The following is a 20750-nucleotide window of genomic DNA, read 5'->3' as shown; positions in this document are numbered from 1 at the left end:
ACGGGTACACTCGAGGCTCCACCTTGGGACACTCAGGGCAAGAACAATGGTTCAGTGCTGCCACCTGCTGGCTGCATGAGGCCTGCACATCAACTCTACACCAGCTCCAGGGGGCTTGGAGCCTCTACCCAGGGTCCGGGGGTTGGTGGAGAATAAAGCGAAGGTTGGGGATGATTTCTGGATCCGCCGTTTCTGCTTCTCCCAGATATAAACCTGGGCTCCCCAGGGCAAGGAGGGCAGGTACCCTGACGCCCAGCAAAGCTGGGAGCTCAGGGTCCCGGGAGGCTGGGACGGAGGCTCCTTGATTCCCGCCCCTCCGTGGCTCTGCCACCTTCTCCTACAGAACAGGAGAGAAAGCAGGGCCATGAAGCCCAGTTTCTTTCTCTCCATCCACGTTGGAGGGGATCCTCTCCTTTCCTTAGGCTTGGTCCCAGGGTTGCATGACCACCACCAGAGATAAGCGGGCTCCCCTAACTGCCATGGGAGCCCAAGCTTGCCCTCCAGCCCACGTGGCCCCTTTGCAGCCTCAGTCTCCCCAGGTCAGTCCAGCCTGAAGCACCGGGCTGCCTGTGGGATGGTCACACAGGTGGGGAGTTTCAAGCCACTTTCCTCCTCCCCTCAGGTTACCTGGCTCCTTCCCCATGAACGGCCCCCCCGCCAAACCTCCTCCAGAACCCAAGGTGCAGGGCACCCACACCCCACAGCCCCGCCAGAAAGGCTCAGGGAGTGGGACCGGTGGGGAGGTGGGACTGGGCTGAGATGCCCCTGATGGGGGCAGGCAGACGCAGCAGGTGGAGTCTAGTCGTGGGGCCCCTCTTCCGGGGGGTCCTCATCAACAGGGGGTGCGGGCCGACAGCGGAAATGGTCGTTCCAAATCTTAAGGAAGGTGACCCGGAACTTCTGGATGCGGAAGGCGTAGACGATGGGGTTCATGGCTGAGTTGCCATGCGTGAGGAAGATGGCGACGTAGATGAGGATGCTGGGCTTCCGGCAGGAAGGGCAGAAGAGGGTGATGCAGTTAAGGATGTGCAGGGGCAGCCAGCTGAGGGCGAAGAGGAAGAGGATGAGGGCCAGCGACTTGGCGATCTTCAGCTCCTTCCCATAGTACTTCTGTGGGTCGCCAGAGGAGGCCGACACCTTCTTGTTGAGCTGTTTGCGGATCAGGTAGAAGACCTCCAGGTAGATAAGGACCATGAGCAGCAGGGGGGGCAGCACCCAGACGAAGAAGTTGAAGTAGACCATGTACTCCATGCTGATGACCTTCTCAAACTCGCACTCAATCACGGGCTCACCCTCGCTGCCGTTGGCCGCCCAGGCCCGCTCCACCTCCCCCAGCTTGTTCCAGCCGAACAGGGGTGTCAGGCCCACCACGAAGGAGAGGATCCAGCAGCCGGCGATGGCCACCGCCGCCCTCCGGGGAGTCACCACCGTCTTGTACCTGGGGAAGGGGAGGGCAGAGTGTGAGTCCCCCCCACTCTCACCAGGCTCCATCAGCCCCTACGGGGCCCCAAAAGGAGGCTCCCGCCCCAGCCAGGACCCAGTGAGTGGGGAGGTGCCGGTCTTTGGCTAGAGGTCCGAGTCTCCAGGATCCAAGATTTGGGCCAGAGCTTACAATGCACTGGTGCATCTCACCTGCAGAGGGTGGGAAGCCTGGTTAGCAGAAAAATCATAACAAACTAAAAATCAAGATTAAAAATCAGGACAGAAAACAACAAAGAGTTTTAATAAAATCACCAAAGTAAAAATCAATCACGTGTGCTCGGCACGTCCCCATTGGTCACCTCTCATCACTGTTTCATGACAGCCCTCGCGGGGTAGGAAAGCACCGGACGAATGAGTGCCCATCTGACAGATGAGGAAACTGAGGTTCCAAGCAATCACGTGATCCACCCAAGGCCACATGGAAGGCGGTGGCACTTTCCTGTGCTTCCTCACACACGTCTGCACTGACCAAAAACAGCCAGAGGGTTGAAGAACCACTCTTCCCCTTGGGCCAGCTGACTCAACTGTCGAAAAAAGCCTTCCACACCTCCCTCCTGTTGGCCCTGCCCCTTACCTCCCTACCAGTGCCCCCATCTCCCCTTCCATGCTTACCTCCCCTTTCCCCTTCCAATCGCTGTCCATGCGTATCTCCTGAGGGCTTGAGTTCAAGCACCATCTCTGTCCCCCAAGCTAATGGAGAATTATTCTCGGGAAAGATAACTGATGGTCATTGAGCATTCGCTGCAAACAAGGCACATGAATGCATGCATGCATGGGTGCACTTGCTCCACAGATGGGGTGTTTTCTGTGCCAAGCGCCGGTCTCTGTGCTTGGTATTAGGTAAAGGACCCTGGCCTCTCCACAGCTCACATTTTGGGCAAAGAGACAGACAACATGGAAATAAATACACAAGACAATTACAGGTTGCCGTGTGTCCTTTGAAGGAAATGAACAGATTATGTCAAGGGATAGAGCTTTCCAGCCTTTTCTGTGTCATGACACACAGAGAAAATGAGAACATCTGGATGACACGGAAAACGGACGAGGCTGCCCATGGGCGGTGACGGCGCCCCCACCGAGGGCAGAGAGTTTCAGCGTCCTGGGAGCTCCCCACTTCCCTTTAAACCAATCCAGCCAGTAACCAGCATGTCTTCTGCCCACACACCGCCCTGGAGTGAGTGCCAGGGGCTGGGGCCCGCCCGGCTCTGTGCCGAGGAGCTGGCTCAGCGCAGCAACTTGCCCAGTTGTTATTTTCCAATGCAGCCTCTGAGATGGATGGAGTGCCCTCCTGAGCATCTAAACAGCTCCTGAGACCCACAGGGGTGGAAGGGGAGGCCTCCCTAGGACTCCATTTGCTTCTGTCCTGTGCCTGCAGAATCCGTGGCTTTCTTCTTCACGGCGATGATACTTAAGGTCCCTCTCACCCTGGACACCTCTCCAAGCACCAAAGCCCCCTGCTCTGTGAAGGTTTATAGGGATGGGAAGGGGAACGATTGGAGGGGAGGGAGAAACCAGATCCCCTCACCCCATCTAGAGAGCAAGCACTAGAAGGGACTTTAGGAACCTCATTTCCAATCTCCTTATCGTTCCAATGGGAGAAATGGGGACCCTGGCTGACTCTGACACCTTCAGTGTGGTGCCCCCTCCCCTACTCTGATCACAGGGTCCTCGTGTCCCCGGAGCACCCAGACGCCTTGAAGGCACCCAGTTTGCTTGTGCCTCCTTAAGTTTTCTTACACATAATCCTTGCTATCTTGCTGCAACTGAAGCCCATTCCCACCTCTTGGACCGCCAGCAGGATGGCCAGCCTGGTGCACACACTGAAAGTCAGAGACTGGAATTTGCAGCCTACTAGATCAACCCTTTCTCTGTAAAATGAGACAGTGGACCCCACTTCAGAGGGTAAGGACAGACAAAATAACATAAGGGAAGTAGTCTGTGAACACCCCACCAATGCTCCTGTGCCTGAGCTCCTACCCCTCGAAGCCCCTAGAAACGCTCCCACTTGGAAAACCTCCAGTGTCTCTAGACGTTCAGCAAAACACAGCCTAACGGCTCTGCAGATATCTGGCTCCGGGCTCGTTACTGATGATCTGGAAGTGCTCCCCACACATCCCATGGTGTAAGAAGCTCTAGATGAGTCTAGGGGGCAAGACCAAAGGAGCACGGACCGTTCTGCCGGGAGAGAAGGCTGACATTGCCATGGCTGCCGCGAGGTTGGGGGAAGCGGGTTTCCAGGGTGAGCCTCAGCAGGACCAAATGGGGCTGCGGCTGTGGAAGGCTGGGGGCCAGGCACCCCCCGCTCCTGACCCCACCATCGCGGCCCATCGCACATCCGATTTATATCCATTTGTCGTTTACAGAGCCCTGTACATTCACGTCTCAGGTGATCCCCACAACCGCCCTGGGAATGCAGCACGTAATGGGATTACCATTTCACAGATTAGGAACTCCAGGCCCCGAAACGGCTGATAACTTATCAGGGTCTCGTGACTCTGAGACCAGTTCTCCTTCGGGGCACCAGGCTCCCTACAGGTCACTTAGATACAGGCTGACTGGCAGAGTGGCAATGCCCCTTTCCTACGAGCTTTAAAATGGGAACATCTGGACCCTGTCCAAAGAGGGTCTGCCCGGAGATGCGGGGATGGACAAGGTGACCTCCTGTTGTCATCTAGCCTGGGGACTGGGGGGGACGGGGGAGGCGGGGGGCACCCAGGATCCACACCCGGGCAATGATGACCCACTGAGAGAGGAGGTGGGTACGGACAGTAACCCAGGTGCGAGAGAGGGAGGACGCAACTTCTCACTAGAGAGGCGCTTACACCCCTCCTCCCCTCACCCTTCCTGACTGTCTGGAGCCCCGGGGTTAAAGCTTTCCTGGGGCTCCTCCAGGGCCAGGTCCCAGCAGACCTGCAGCTTAGGGTATCAGTTCTCATCTGTTTTTCTTGCTATTTTCTCCATGGTGGGAAAGGGCTGGACCCAGGACCTTAGCTGAGGTGGGGCGGGCTCTCACAGGAAGGGCTGTGTCCCAGGGCCAGGGAGAAACTCACCTCTCCCCACACGTGGGAAAGAGAAACAGAGGCTGCAAGTCCTGGGGCGCACATGGGGTGGGGCAAGTTGAATGTTCTCCAATGCTTGGGGCTATCCCTCCCAAGTTGGGGCCTGAGGCCACACCACCCCCGCGGCTGTGTTGGGAACTAGCCAGACAGACGGCTGTCCTCAGGAGCGTGCAGTCTCAGATAGACATGGGGGGGGGGGCGGGCGGCGGGGGAGCAAACTTTGGAGACATCAACACACAGGGCAGGCAGCACCTTCAGGACGTCATTGAAGGCACCAGCCCCATCACCTCCAGTATCTCCCTCACAGTGCTGAAAATCCCACCATTGGTGAGATAGGTCCCTTTGGGTTAAGAATTGGCCTCTATGGGTATGATTTTTAAAAGCCAAGACAGCACTAACTCCAGAGTATGAATTCGCTTATGAGCCAGCACCTTCCTGATGACAGTGAAAACATGGAAAGACTGTGCACCTGGAGTAGAGGGGTGGCAGGCTCCGAGAGGGAGAGGAAGAGCTTCGGGAAAGAGGGGCAGGGGAGTTCCCATCCCTGAGCGCCGGCCCGGCTGAATGAGGAAGAATCTCCTACCACGGATGCTGCCAGACCAAGTGTGGTTCAGAGGCGGACATAGGGGGAAGGTCTACAAATCCCACGCTCAAGAAGGCAGGGCAGAGGATGCCGTGGCCACACCCCTGCACACTCTGGCAGGGGTGCCACACGGGAAGGGGAGGTTCCGGAGGCTAAGGGAGGGGGGTCATCGAAAAAATAACAGCTAACTGATCAGTAAAGATGACAAGAACAATGCCGATAGGAGCTAACACTTAACTGATATTTTTCGTGGGCCACGCACTGACTAAAGACAGTCCTATGAGTTAGGTATTGTTATGGTTATTATTTCCATTTTTTTCAACTACAGGAACCGAGACTCCGATGATGAGACCCGTCCAAGGTCCCTCAGCCAGACAGAGGCAGAGACAGAACTTCTAAGATTCAGATCGTTCCAAGTCCAAAGCTCAGGCTGGACCCAGCTCTGGCACTCCCGTAAGTTGGGGTTGAGGGGGGTTGGAGGGTGGAACCCCAGAGTGGAAGGGAGCCATGGTGAGCCTTGCCCGCTCCAGACAAGCAGCTTGGATTGAGCCGTTCTGAAGATGCCATTAGACCTGCCTGGGAGCCTCCCTCCTCCCTCCAGGTCTGACCTCTTCATAGCCCCCAGACTGGTCTGTTCATGAGCCGCCTAGATGTTTAGCGGCAGGTGTCGGGGCAACCCAGCGGGCAGGGTACCTCCCTTTGATTCACTAAACAGATACTCACTGGGCACCTTTAGGGTTCAGAAACATTGAAATATTGAAGAGAACGGGCTCTCATGTAAGTAACTTTCTCGAAGCAAGGGGACAGGAAATGGACGTAAAAAACAAACAGATCATCTCAGACAGTGAAGTCAACAGGACTCCCCGAGGGAGTGAGCAGCTGCTGGGCAGAGGGGACCCTCTGAGGAGGACATGCTGAACTGAGCGCCGAACGATCACCAAGAGCCAACCAGGCAACGATGGGGGCGGTGGCGGCGGGGGGTGGGCAGAGCCTTCCGGCAGAAGGCACGGCCGGTCCGCTTGAAAACTACAAAAATTTGAAAACACACTAGTAATAGGCCTTAAGTGTGGAGGGCTTCATGCTGCTATAGTAAGTTGGTTTTGAAAATTATAAACAAAACAAAACAAGGTAAGGCAGGTGCAGGTGCTGAGGCCGGAGGTCAAGGCACAGAGAGCAACAAGGGAGGCCAGTGAGGGCAGGGACCAGGGCGGGTCGGTCACAGCTGTGGTCAGGGACACACCTAGGGCCGGGAGGGGCACAGTAAAGGTTCTGGGGTATATTCTAAGTGCAGGGAAGCCATGGCACATAAAAGAGTAATGTCATCCAACGTCTGTTTTTAAAAGCTCCCTCGGACCACCATGTGGAGAATGAGTTGTGGCCGGGAAAGCAAGAAAACCACAGGGAGGCTATTTTAGCCATCCAGGCAAGAGATTAGGTGGTGTTCTCTGGTCGGCACAGGGGCAGGGGACAATGGACGGCTTTAAGGCGCACTTGGGAACCGAGCTAATGGGACCTGCTGCTGAGTCTGGCCGTCCAGTTGAGAGGAAGAATCATCAAGCTGATGCTCATGTTGTGATCCTGGCCACTGGGCAGAGGGAGATACCGTTTCCTAAGTCTCCCCAACCCCTGGCTCCTCCGGGGGCCCCTCCCCTTACTCTGAACCCCAGTCCTCTTGCCCACGAGGTCCGCACCGCATCGCTGGGCCCTCGCTTCTGTCCAGCTGGGGGCAGATGCTTTCTGTCCATCTCCCCTCATTCAGATCTCAGCTCAGACGTCACTTCCTCAGAGCAGCTTCCCTGACCGCCCTGCAAGACAGCCCCCATCACCCTGTACCTCTTGCCCTGTTTAATTCCTTTTTTTTTCTTTTTTCTTTTAGAGAGAGTGAGAGAGAGAGAGTGCAAGAGTAGGGGAGAGGGGCAGAGAGAGAGAGAGAGAGAGAGAGAGAGAATCTCAAGCAGGCTCCATGCTCAAGGCAGGGTTCGATCCCACCCCACTGGGATGATGACCTGGGCCAAAATCAAGCCAAAATCCATCAGACACTCAGCCGACACAGGAAGTGATAAGCTCTATCAGGAAAATTAGGGCCACCCAGGTGCCCCTAATTTTCCTGATAGAGCTTATCACTTCCTGTCTCTCTCTCTCTCATTCTGTCTTCACATATATATACACATATATGCATTTATCATCTGTTTCTCTCCAGCAGAATGTGAGCTCCGCTCAGGACAGGGCCCTATTTTGCAGGCTCACCACCGCAACCCCGGTACCTCGAACAGCGTTCAATCACTATTTGCTGAACAAATGAATAGATACGTGTAGAAATGGATAAGTGAATCCACACAGCCATTTATTCAATCACTTATGATTTATCCCATGATAAATAAAATTTATTCAGTGAGAAATAAAAAAGGATTTATTCAATCATCTACGATTGGTTGAGGACCTATCACAGGAGTACATCTCAGGGCACCAGAAATAAAGATTAAATGGTAGCTGCTCAGTTGGCGAAGGTCAGATAAGAAAGGCATAGCCAGAGCCCTGGAAGTAATCTTAGTGCCCTGGATGAGAAAAAAACCATTCCCTGGTTCATTCCCCGCTGCCCTGGGAGCTGTGGGAGCCCACTGATGAATTGGGTAACTACTGGTCTCCTGCTTAGGTCCTGGGACGTAAGGCCGCTCTGACGAGGGCCTCTTACGAGAGGTATGAGAAAGAGCCCCCAGGTCACCAGCCAGCCCCCAACACTTCCACGGCGGCCCAAAGCCCTGCGCTGCCCCTGCGAACCGTGGCCAGAACTAACTTCCCCAGTGTTCCAGCCTGCAGCCCGGAGAAGATGTCTCCATCTCAAGCGAAATCCTAGTGGGAGCCATGGGCGTGCCCCTCCTCATGGGTCCCGTGCCTCATGAATAATAGGCTCCTTTTCACAGCTAAGATTACTTCCAGTCAGAGGCCCTAGCTGTGCACAGAGGGGAGGCCTCTCCCTGCCCAGAGCCTCCGAGGGAGGATCTTCCTGCGCATGACGAGGCACTGACTTTTCGGTGGACCCTGAGAACGTGAGCAAAAACCCTCCTCAAAGCAGGCCAAAGGTCCGAAAGTCAGCTGGTGATGAACAGACCACAAGACGGGGGCAGGAAAGAAGAAGAATCTGACAGAGAAAAGAGAAGGGGGGAGACCCGAAAGATCTCTCTTTGGTGGATGGAGAACTTGCCAAACAGAGGAAGTGTTCAGGGCACTTTGTCACTGCACACACAAGACCTGGGCCTGAAGCTGGCTGTCCCCAGCCTCCCTCCTCCTTCTGCCCTGCTGTGTGTCACCAGGGGCTGAGCCCTGCAGGTTGCGTTTCCCAAGCTCCTGAGTCGGTGGGGGTCTGCGGGGGAGCACTGGAGCACCGAGGGAGGAGAGGAAAGCCAGGATCTTTCTACCCCTCTCTGTGAGTCTTATGCAGCCGTTACATCGGCTCCTTGGCCTGACCTCCCAGCAGACGTGCCCACCGCGGTCCCAGCTTCCACCAGCCCCTGGGCCCCAGGACCCACCTCCTCCCTTTGTCCCTCGGCCCAGGGCTACCTTCCCGTGGCTGCTAATCTCTGGGTCGCCTCGCTATCCCGTTTGGCCTCTCAGATGCTTCCTCGCCTGCGGAACCAATTCCTGGCATTCAAGGCCCTCAGCCGTAAACACCTCAATGATCTCTGAGTTCCCCGTTAGACCCCAGCGGCTCAGGAGTGAAGCCAGAACAGGAAGACCCGAACACAGTCATCACAGAGAACTCCCTGCCAGGGGGATGAGAGAACTGACCAGACTCTTCACAAGTATGTGTTGACTCAGAAGAGAGAGAGAGAAAGAGAGAGAGAGAGAGAGAGAGGGAGAGAAGCCACATGGCCGTTTTGGAAAGGGCTGAATGTGGCCTTGTTGGAAGACAGGGGTGATGAAGTGTCCTGTCAACTGTTGAGGCCAGGGAAGGTCCTCAGGTCTGGCTGTCCCTGTTTCCCAGTCACGTGGCCAGAGCACTGGGCCCGAGGGCTGGGGAGGGGAGCGGGGAGCTGTCAGCATTTATCTGCAGCCCTACGGGTTGGAGAGTCGGGAACTGAACCCTCCACCTCTCCTTCCCTCTTCCTCGGTGTCTGAGAAGGAGCGAGGCTACATTGTTCTGCTCCCCTCCTTCCTGCCTCCCTTCTTATCAAGAATCTTGGCCACTTGCAACTGGAAACTTGGATCTCAAGACCAGGGAAGTAAGGCTTTCAGACTATTAAACTACTTCCTGCAGAGAAATTCTTCCTCCCAAAGGAGAACAGGAAACCAGATACAATCAAAGGTGCTGGGCACACTCCAGGGGCCAAATATTTAACAGTTACATTGCCCAGGGGAGTCTGGATCAGGGGTCACGGGGAGGGGCCAGGATGCCTGGGTCCTAGTAACCCTGCCTTGAATTTTGCTCACTTCAGACCCTGTGGCATCAGCTACCGTGTCTGATACGAGTGTCACCAGTCCCCAAGAGGGAAATCTGTCTGATACCTCCAGGACCAGCCCAAAGGCTACAGAGAGAAGGAGGGGATGCTCTGAGCAACTTGAAAGAAAAGAGCCGGATAAATTGATTAGGTCATTAGTGTAAATGGGCCTTGGAAATAGCTCCTGGTCACTTGCTAAGGACAGATCACTCCACAGCCTGGTGGGCAGACCATCAAGTGTGCGTATGTGGTTCAGAAACCAGCCGCCTCCCCACCCCTCCCCGCTAGAGATTCAGAGCCTCTCCCTTGGATCTGGGAGTGAGCAGAAAAAAACATAGCTCCTGCCCCAAAGGAACTCTCTGTCTGACAGGTAGGCACAGCCCCTGCCCAAAGGGAGCGGCCAGGGTGACGAGAGAGCAGCCCCTGCCGAAACACACAAGGCCGCGGTTCCCGGCATGAAGCCCAGGCTCACAGGCTGCACGTGTAGCTGGCATCACCAGTCCTGCCCCAGGCCTGCGTGCCACCCCACGAAGCACCTCTTCTCTGTGGGTGTGCCTTCCCTGATCCTTACAGAGAGGGATCTGGATTTGTCAGAGCTGCAAAGGCGGCTGCAGGGGGTAGGGCGTAGGGAGCAGGGTTCTCTGATTCGGAGGAGGCACGTTTTCCAAGTACATCTGCCTGCCATCCTCAGTCCTTTCCCCCAGCCCAGGGTGAGTCGGAATGTTCCCGAACAGACGATGCCCTGGGTGATTTTGAGATGCAGTCACCTCCTCCCCACCCACCATGGGAAGCAGCTCTCTGACTCCCAAGGCCAGGTGTGGCCCCACATCCCAGTGACCGGGTGGCCCTGGAGAAGGAGGGGGTCTGACCTGATCAGTCAGCTCGGGGAAACCGGACCCAGACCTCGGCATTCCTGGCCATTTCCTGCTCTGAGACTTAATTCTCTCCTGCTGTCAGGTAAGGCCAGGATGGCAAAAAGACCAAGGCCAAATGGCCCCACCTGCCGAGGGTGACTTTCTGACTCATCTGGTGGGTGGAACGGAAAAACCCACCCTGTCTGCATACGGATTTAATGGCCTGTGAGTGGTTGGTGCAGCGAGGCCTTTACTGTGACGACCGTGGTGGTGAAGGGCCAAATTCCTTTTCCAGTGAAGTGGAAAGACCTGATGGGATCATTTCCACAGGCCTCTCTGGCCTCTTCAGACAGTGGCCACTGACAAGAGGCAGCCAAGAATCTTCCAGTGTGTCTGGCACGTCAGCGGGGCAGGGCAGGAGGGACCTGGGAACGTGCGCACCTCCCTGGGCCCGAGGGCACAGAGGGGCCCATGCTGCCTGTCCGCGTGGCAGCAACCTCAGGACCCCCAAAGAGACAGAGTCCTCCCTTGGGGTCCTTCCTTGTGGTGTGGGTCAGGAGAGAGGGGTTCCCGTCCAGGCTCTGCTGGGACTGAGCTGGTCTGGGTGAGACCCCTCCCCTTTGGGGCATCTGTGTCCTCAATCGAGATGATGTGGGACTGAGCCAGGTGTCTCCCAAGCTCTGCACGGTGTGCCCCCTCTTCTGGAATGCGTTCGATCATCCTATATAGAGAGCTGAGCTTGGCGCTAACAGAAAGCGGGGCTGGGGGGGGGGGAGGTGGCCTGAGACCCAAACTTCTCTCCCAGTGCGGGGAGGAGGGGCCCGAGGGCCGTGGGGGTGAGGCGCACACAGTCTCCCAGAAGGGAGTTCCTCCCCTCAGCTTTCGTGTTCTAGCTATGTGCCCCACAGACAGGACGATGGGCAGTGACAAAGGCCAGAAAGAGAAGCGTGTGTGGGGGGTGAGTGAAGGAGTAAGTGAATGAATGAAGCGTGCTGCAGAGTCAGAGTTCGCTCTGTTGAATGAGTTGAACGAGTTCAAGCTGGGCTCCACCAGTTAACAGCTCGTGGCCTTGAGCAAGTAACGACTGGAGCCTCAGCTCTGTCCGCGGCACAATGGCCTTCCTGAGAAGACTGCCCTTCGCTGGCTCACTGTGACCGCGGGGCTGGTGCGCTAACTTGTCTAGGCCCTGGGTCAATAGTGGCAGCTGGGGCCTAGCGTTGTCACCTCACCTTATCACTTCACCACCCAGGGGACACCCCTGACTCCACTGGAAAATACGGTCAGCTCCTAAAGAGATACAAAGCAGGTTGCAGGGACACAGATTAAAAAGTTGCTGGGGCACCTGGGTGGCTCAGTCGGTTAAGCGTCCGACTTCGACTCAGGTCACGATCTCGCAGTCCGTGAGTTCGAGCCCCGCGTCGGGCTCTGTGCTGACAGCTCGGAGCCTGGAGCCTGCTTCTGATTCTGTGTCTCCCTCTCTCTCTGCCCCTCCCCCGTTCATACTCTGTCTCTCTCTGTCTCAAAAATAAATAAACGTTAAAAAAAAATTAAAAAAAAAAGTTGCTTGCTTCATTTTGGAAGACTGGCCACATGGCTTCAGTTTCTCTTTGCAGGAGCTCTCCCACCGAACTCAACCTTGGTACAGAATTAGTCTGTGTTCCCTGATCTGCCTGGGGTGGGGAGGGGGCAGGGGAGGGTGGGAGCTTGCTCAGCCCAGCACGAAACCCCACACAGGGCCCTGGAGGAGCCATACTCCCTAGCTGGGCCCAGTAAAGCTCTCTCGGGGGAAGTGGCCGGTGTGGAGACTGCAGACAGCGGCAGGGCAGACTCAGGAGGAGCCCACGTTCTTTCTCCTTCCTCCCTTCTGAGCATCTCCTGGCCTAGAAACCACGGGATAGTCAGCATCTGCCTAAAAGCCTATGTCCATCAAGGGACCATAACGTAACCCCCGCCAGGGAGATCCCATGCAGACTCCAGAGCATCCCAAAGGCAGTAGCCCAGCTGGGACCCAGGAGACAGGCCTTCTGCGCCGCGGCTGAGCCTGGAGTCCCAGGCAATGCCTCTGCCAGACCCTCCCCAGCCTAGGAGACGGGGATGCTCGACCTGGGGAGGCAACTGTTCCCAGGGGGCTTCCTGACGTTCAGAGCCTCTAGCCCTCTCCTCTAGAAAAGATGTGACAGATGGCAGGATGTGGGAGGGCAGAGAGGGCAGGGGCAATTCTCCACCTTGGAAATCTTTCCAGAGTCCACTCCCACCATCAGGCCTCCACTCCAGAGCCTCTGCTCTTGTATCAGGAAATCCTTCCCAGGTCTAACTCCAGTCCCTTCTGCTGCCTCACCATCCAAAAGCGGGACTGCTCTTAGGACCTGGAAGGAGCTGTGTGTTCCCCCCAGGTCCTGGCCTTTCTCCCCACGGACATCCAGCTCAGTGGGGTTTGGAGCCCAAATAACAGCAGTGAGAACCCCAGCACTTTCCCACGGTTGCTGGTCGGCATCTCCCGATGCTTTGTTTGCCGTGTATCTCACTGCACGTGTGCATTTTCACCGAGCCCCACACGGCCAAGTCCCCGGCCAGGCCCAGCCCAGACTCCAGTCCTTCCCAGTCAGCAGCGCACGGGGGAGAACGGGGCAACAGCCGCTGGCCCTGAGCCCCGCCAGCCCCCCACCCTGCATTGGCCCAGGTGGCCCCCCTCTATTCTGCCCCAGCCACGGAAATGAGCTGGGGGGGCCCCAGAAGCAGTGGAAGGGGGGGCACCTGCACCCACACTCCCCCGGGTGGACTCAGGGAGGGCACAGATCCCCCTTTCCAGGACAGCACGTGGCAGGAGGTAGGATGTTGGCTCTCCTGGGTCACAGTTGGAGCCTGACGCCCTCCTCCTCCCCACATGGGACAATAAGTTGAATTCTTTGTTTTCCTCTGGAGCATAAAATCCCAAGTACCCCCAGAGCAGCACCCAGGTCTGCTTCAGTGTTGTGTCCTAGCAGCTGCCGCGGTGCCTGGCACACGGTAGGCACCCAACAATACTCGGGGAAGGAAAATGGATTCGTATAAAACGCTCAATTAAAACCAGAGAAGGCTGAAAAAGAGGGGGCAGGTGGAAGAAATAAGGAACAAATCTAATGACATAGAAAGCAATTACAAACACAGTAGATATTAATCCGACCATGTCAATAATCACTTTTAATGTGGATAAAGTCAGGGGCGCCCGGGCGGCTCAGTCGGTTAAGCATCCGACTCTTGATCTCGGCTCAGGTCATGGTCTCACGGTTCATGAGTTCGAGCCCCGCTTTGGTCTCTGCACCGGCAGCACAGAGCCTGCTTGGGATCCTCTGTCTCCGCCTCTCTCTCTCTCCCTCTTTTTCTCAAAATAAATAAATAAACATTGAAAAAATTTTAAAAAAAGGAGTGTGGATAAAGTCGGAGGGAGGGTCAGAGGAAGCCTGCTCCCTCCCAGCAGACAGAAAACCCTGCACCAAGCACATACAGATCAGGCACCTGCTATGGAATCCTCAGGATTTCATGCTTGGGTCCTGCTTCTGTGACCCAGCCCCGTACATTCAGCCACTTAATTCGATAGTTGTAGCAAGAGTCTAACCACACTTCCTTCTGCTGCAAGGCCAGCCCTTCTCCTCACGGCCAGCCCTGGGAGGAGGTGGGGCCCAGCCTGTTCTCTGCTCTGCAGGGAGCTGCCCTGCACCCCTGTCCTTTGCACAGAGCAACCAGAGCGGCTGGCAGCGTCCCAGAGCAGGGGCCCGGCGAGGCAGCCTCTCTGAGGGCTGATCGATAAACTCATTTTCAGTCACTCCCGCTTCTGCAAAGCCCTGTAAATCACTCACATCTGCTGCGACCCTGGATGGCGGAATCTCACATTACGATGTGTGTGGGGGAGGAGGAAGCTTATTAAATCAAAGCCCTTTTTTTTTTTTTTTCCATCTACCATTCACGAAAACTTCAAAGCGTCGTGCTCAGAGCTGGAAAAAGAGGATGCAGAGGGCTGGCAGTAATGGGCCTTGGGGACTCAACCAGGCAAGAATCAGGCAGGACACGCACTGCCGCCACAGGGGTGAGGGAGGTGGGGCTGGGGGCACCGAAGTGGCTTTCCTGATACCAATGCTGACGATCTGGGCTACCTGGAAGGTCCACCTTCGGGGGCCCCCAACATTTAAATCTTGCAGAGGCCCGACCACGTACCCCTCTCCTTCCTCCGACCTCCGCGGCTGGTACTCACATCCCTGACAGCCACACCGGTTGGCCGGGGAGCGAGAAGTTCCAGGTTAACCCAGCCCTAGCAGGCTCTTAACAGGCATTAGAGGGCCTTCCTTTGAATCGGATTCAAACTTGCCGCGTCAGCAAATTGTATCACCTCACAGAATCCTGGCTTCTGCGTCTGTAAAATGGAGCTGAGCTCTGCCGGGCCCAGCTCCCGGTGTGTCCCTTGTCACCATCTGGCATTGAGTTTTGCACGCAGTCCCTCCTTCCCGCTTTTCTCAGTCATCCCGGGAGTGATTTGCCCAAGGTCATAGAGCTGCTGACCGGAACTGGAATCGTAGCTCAGGCTGCCTCCAAAGGTGGTGTTTTGTGTTTCACACATCTGTGTTCCGTGAGGCTGTGAGGGAAGGGAGGATAGGGACCGTAGCCTTTCATGCCTTGGTGTCCCTTGTTGTCTGAGCCTCTCAGACTATAATAGGTGTGGGTGGCAGGACCCAATGGCACTCGGCACAATATCTGGCACAAGAATAGCCCCCACACCCTTGTTTGGGGAGAGGCTGACTGAGGAGCCCAGAAAAAAAGGAAAGGCATTGTCTTGTATCCTACAGGAAACAGGAACACAAGTCCCCGCCAGGTTCATCGCAAAGCCACCCGTGTGACCTCTTCCTCTTAATGGATAGCTCCCCCCACCGTGCAGACAGAAAAGAGCCAGCATGGGAGAAGAAAGGATAAAGACGCTCCCCACCTTGGCAACATGATAATGACACAGCCCGGCACCATCGCAAAGCGCTTCGCAGCCAGGGATCCTACCTGTTGCAAACAGCTTGCCAGGTTAAAAAAGAACAGACTGTTGCCATTTTACAGATTGGAAAACTGAGGCCCAGGAAGGTTCGGTGCGTGCCCAAGGCCACAGCTTGGCTGGCTAGTGTCTGAGTTGAAACTGAATCCAGGTTCCTCTGACTTGGGCCCAGTGCTCTTTGCAGGATGCACTCTCCCGGTGGGTGGCAGAGAGGTCCTCCTGAGCCCCTCACAGCACCCCCCTGCGGCCAGGACCCAGCCCAGGGCCTGCTGGGAGGCCTCTCTAGCCCGTCTCCACCACTCTCACCTCTGTGGACCTCGTGGGATCGTTTCCGCTGCCCTGATGCTGACAACGCCTCCAGATTTAGCTTCCCTGCGCTGTGATTCAAGCGGCCGGGCAAACGAGCACGTGCGGGCCCCGGGGCCTGAGAGAAAGCAGGCAGGGCCTAAAGGAAACCAGGCGGCAGGCCAGGCCTGCACCCACTGGCAATTTCTGCCCCAGAAGTCTCAGCCATCTTAGCTCAGGCTGTGCCGATCCATCTCGCTGTCTGCAAAATCTTGTGTCCCGTGTCCGTCGCCGCCCAGAAGCTCTCTGAGGACAGGGGCTGCGGTTCCCCGTCTGGAAATCCCTGAGCACAGTGGCAGTGGGGAGTGGGTATTTCACAAGTGGCACCCACTTTGGTATCTGGCAGGTGCCAAGCTCCAATCCAAGTGTTGCTCCTTAGGAGCTGGGTCACAATTTTCAAGGGACTCTACCTCCCCGGTTCCTTATTTCTTTATGTGTAAAATGATGCTGATCGCAGCCTTGCAGGACTATATAATATCAAATATGCTGACAAGGAAGGCGCTCAGTGCTGCTCCCGACACCGAGGAGATGCTCCCCGGGCGAGCACTCCCTTCCCACCAGCCCGCACCTCTCCTTCCTCGGGACCCCCTCATCCCTGCACTCACGGAAAAGCCTGGAGCAGGAAGGGAGGTGCCCAAACACTCTCTCCAGGGCAGTGATGGAACGCACCCCTACCTGTGCACAGGGCTTTCTGCGCCTCCCAGGCCTGCCACTTCCCCAAGGCTGAGCTCCCCAACGACGGCAGGCCTTGGCGTGCGTGTAAAGGAACCCCTCAAGCCACACTGGTGGATGGGAGTGTCAGCTGTCCACCCCAATCGCACCAGAGACAGAAGACGCGCACACACACACACACACACACACACACACACACACACACACACACACCATTATCCATCCATCCTCCCCCCTCCCACCAAACAGCAGGAAGGGGAAGAACAAGCCCCACGACCCCGGAGGGAGCCGTTAGGTTTTCACGTATCACCCTCTCAAGAGTCGCGTGAGGCAAATATTATTACTTCCATTTTCATACGGAGCACCTGAGGCTCAGAGACTTTGCCTAAGGTCAGAACACGTAAGTAGCAGAGCCCAGGCTGGGAGGGCAGTGTGGCCAGCCTGACTCCCGAGGCACTCGGGCCTCTGTGCCCCTCGGCTCCCCTATCCTTCATCAGACTCCGCACGGACACCGCTCAGCGGATCCTGGTAACACCCCCGAGAAGCCCGCGTCCTTTCTACCAGTGAAGGTGGGGCGAGGTGGGGTGGCTTGTCCAAGTGGCAGACCCGTCGGCCTCTTGGTTCCCAGCCCCCAGTCTCCCTCTGGACTGGCCAGACTGGGAAATCACTTCTCCCCCGTCCCCCACCCCCCCCCACCCCGGTTCAGGAGAAGGCCCCCTGTCCTTGATTCTCCTCACAGGTGTTTTCCTTGAACATTTTTCCTTCAAGCCTTGCCTGCAGTCGGAGCTCAGACCCAGGCCGCGTGCTGACAGGCCTTTTCTAGGCCCCTCCTCGCCTAACTGACTCCAGCAGCGGGAGGAGACATCTCTGCGGACCCCTGGAGGGCCAGGGGCTGCCCCATCACCGGGGAGTTAAAGCCCGGGCCAGCCTGCACCTTCAGTCACTGCTGGTTCCTTCCCGGCCAACCTCGAGGCACGCCTCCCGCCTGGTGTGGTCGGGGAGTCTCTTCGTGGCGCACACCCTCCAGCCTGCCGGCAGCCAGCCACCGCCCGGGGGCCCATCTCACAGCCCATCTCGCAGCAGCCAGGAGCTGTCGGCAGCTCCAGCAGGTGGTAGACGCCCGAGAGGGGAGAGGCTTGCTCTTGCAACACCAGCTCCAACGGCAGACCTGGCTCCTCTGACAAGCGTCGGGCAGCACCCACTTCCTGACCCTCCTCATCTCCTAGCGGCAGCTCTCCACCTGGCTCCTGGGTCTCTGCTTCCCTCATGCGCCTCCAGCCCTGCAGGAGACATCAGCTCCTTCGGCTACCTCAGCGCCGGGCGGTCAGGCCAGCCCTTGGGCAGCACCTGGAACTGCAGGCCAGAGAGCAGATTTGGGGTGCGGGTGGGATGGGTGGGGTGGGGTAACCCTCCCTCCCCCACATTCGTCCCCGCGCCAACATACCCCTGAACAATGGAGCCATTCTCCCCTCCCATTGCAAGAACGGTGTCTCGCCGGCAACTCTTGGTGGTAGGGATGGGGATTCGGCCCATTTTATGGATGTGAAAACTGAGACCCAAAGAGGGAAGTGATTTATCCCGAATCACCCAGCTTAAGTGTTGGAGTCAAGGCTCAAATATGGATCTTTTCATTCATCCATTCAGCCGTTCATTTAACACTTCTGGTTACATTTGGCAGCTGTGTGACTGACAGTGTGTTGTTCAGCCTCTCTGAGCCTCAGCTTCTCAGAAAATGTGGAAATTAGGGAGTCCGTATAAAGTATTCAGCGTAGGGTGTCACACATTCTAGGTGCTCAAGAATCACTCGCTACTGTTACCATTCATTCGTTGATTCATTGGACCAGTCATGGGAATAAAAAATGGGCAGAAAGCATGCTGGGCACCATGGGGACAGAGATGCATAGACCTGGACCCCCACCCCCGCAAACTGCTCGCAGGCAAGTGACGGAGATTACCTCCGTGCAGTTTGGCAAGAGCTGTGTTCAAAGCCCTTGAAGAAGAACTGTGAGCACATGAAGGTAGAGCAAGGAGGGCTTCCTGGAGGAGGTCTCATCTGAGCTGAGTATTAAAGAATGAGGAGGAATTAGACAAGAGGAGAAAAGAAAACAGCTTCCCGGGGTGTATGGGTGCGTGTCTAAGATATGGTCTTAGATGTTAAGACTCCAAGGACGCACAGGTTAAGAAGTAACTGGCCCGGAGCCAGGGAAAGTGAGTTTTAAGCACAGGTACAGGGAGGGGTGGGGCTGAGCATCCCAGGCTCGGGGGAGTGACCTTGGCTCTGTGTGCCTGGGTGCAGGCCAGGCCTACTCAGGCTTCTTGCTGAGTGGCCACTGGTAAACCGTGTCTCACCCCCCAGACTATAGGTCTGTGCCCCTGAGGACAGGACCTGTGTCGTCAGAAAACACTAGTTGACTTGACCGCACAAACTGTGTTCCTTTGTCAGGGAGGATTCATGGTGGTGGGCGGGGCATGAGGGCCTTGGGGAGCACAAACAGGAAAGAGCCTTGGCTGGGACTCTTGTCTGGGCCTCAGAGAGTGTGAGCTGGGGTGGGGGGGGGGGCAGGGGGGAGCAAACAGGGTTGAATGAAAGGTTTGGAAGCCCAGGATATTATTTTTTTTTTATTTGTAAAGATAAAAATAAAAAGCTACAACCCCCTACACACACACACACACACGCACACACGTGCACACACAAACCCTGGTGTGCATATATGAATACACATACCCCACTAAGAGCCTGAAGCCACAGTGGCCTCCTGTCGTGATTACAGGTGGTGGTGGCAGAGGCGTCATGCCTTCCTTCACACCCCTAGCTGGCTCCCTGGCTCACTCCCAGACTGTCAGTCCCTGGGGCCGGACATAGCCACTCTGAATGGTGTCTGTGTCTCTCCCCAGCCCTCGCGGGGCCACTGTCATCAAGGCAGCCCCAGGAGGCCCATGATGTGGGGGTTGGGGAGGGTTGTGTTTACTCTGCAGGGGACGAGCCACCTTGGCAGGTGTGTCTGCTGAGTCCCCAAACACGCTGAATGTTTTCCTCCCCCGGGAGCATTTACAGAGCCAGCGGCCCCCAGGGGAGCCCTTGCTTCAGCTCTCTCAGACGCCGGCCCCTCAGAAGGACAAGGAGGGCTTGGGAGGGGCTGCTCACATCCGCTCCCCTCATAGAAACAGGAGCGTGGAGACCAGAGGGAGCCAAGCTGGGGTCCAGAGACCAGGATTCTCTCCCCAGCTTGCTTGGTAAGCCCAGGTGAGACCTTTCTCCGCTCTGCCTCCCAGCCCCCCACCCTCTGATCTCTTGGGAATGTTTTAATGAAATAACCCTTCATGCTCCAGTACCTCTGTGAGTGAATACAAAAGACCCAATCGACTTCTTCCCCAGGTGGCCACTCCATCTGCCCCCCCTAAGCCTTCCTTCCTCCGTGACAGCATTCTCTCATTCCTTCCCCCAACAGACACTGACTCGGCCACCTACTAGGTGCCAGCCAGACACGTGTTAGGTACTGGGATACAACGAGCAAGACAGATGGAGAGATCTACACCCTGCCCTCACAGGGCACACAACCCATTTGACACAGATCTGAGCCCGGTGGGACCCCAGGGGCCACATAACATCAAGCGGTAAATGAAAAATGAGTTAGGATTATTTGACGATAGTAACAGCCCCCACTTCCTGAGTGCCTACTGTGTGCCAGTCTCTTAACATATCTCATCACTAGGCCTCCTAACAACCTTTAGAAGGAAGTATTAAGCAGCCTCTTGTGCAGAGGAGGAAATGGAAGCTCAGAAAGGTTAAGTAAGCACTCCAAAATGGCACAGCTCTAAGTGCTGAACCGTCTGCCTGGGGAGACTGCTTTTACCCTTTGTTCCACTGACGTAGCTCCGTTAAAGCAGGGGAAGAGAGAAGCCTCTCCGAAAAGGGGATCGTTACAAATATCTAGGGTAGAGGGGCTTTTGTCCAACAGACCTTCCCCTCTTGTGCCCCCACGAGAGGTTCATTGCCTGGTGAGATCCCGTTCCAGCTGGGCGGGTACGTATCAGAGCTCCTGGTTCCGCCGGGACAGAAAAAAAAAGAACTGAGAACCAGTACTTGCCACGCGGTAGTCTGGGCCCTTAGGGTGGAGAGGGGAGAATCGGAAACCAGTGGCCTCCGAGATCAGGCTGCACCGTGGCCGCTTTCTTCGGGGAAGGACCGACCGTGCTTCTCCGAGCAGTCCAGGAAGAAAGACCCAGATGGGGCTCCCCCATCCCACCCGCTCTGCCCATCATTGCGGGGGGGGGGGGGGGGGGGGGGGGGGGGGGGGTGGAGTGCCAGAG

At 56.5% G+C, this 20750-nt stretch overlaps 1 protein-coding gene across 2 annotated transcripts in view; it reads right to left on the bottom strand.

Moving 5' to 3' along the window:
- Positions 1-96: 96 nt before the first annotated feature.
- Positions 97-20750, bottom strand: part of ADORA1 (adenosine A1 receptor) — a 33194-nt gene continuing 12540 nt past the window's right edge. For both annotated transcript variants that reach the window (XM_032591787.1, XM_032591786.1), the window contains one exon: positions 97-1438. In XM_032591787.1, the coding sequence (XP_032447678.1) occupies positions 799-1438 (640 nt within the window). In that variant the 3' untranslated portion in view covers positions 97-798. The remainder of the gene's footprint in view (positions 1439-20750) is intronic.

This window comes from Lynx canadensis, chromosome F1 (genome assembly GCF_007474595.2).
Source record: "Lynx canadensis isolate LIC74 chromosome F1, mLynCan4.pri.v2, whole genome shotgun sequence".
Taxonomy (NCBI): Eukaryota; Metazoa; Chordata; class Mammalia; order Carnivora; family Felidae; genus Lynx; species Lynx canadensis.
This window is presented reverse-complemented; position numbering and strand designations above follow the sequence as displayed.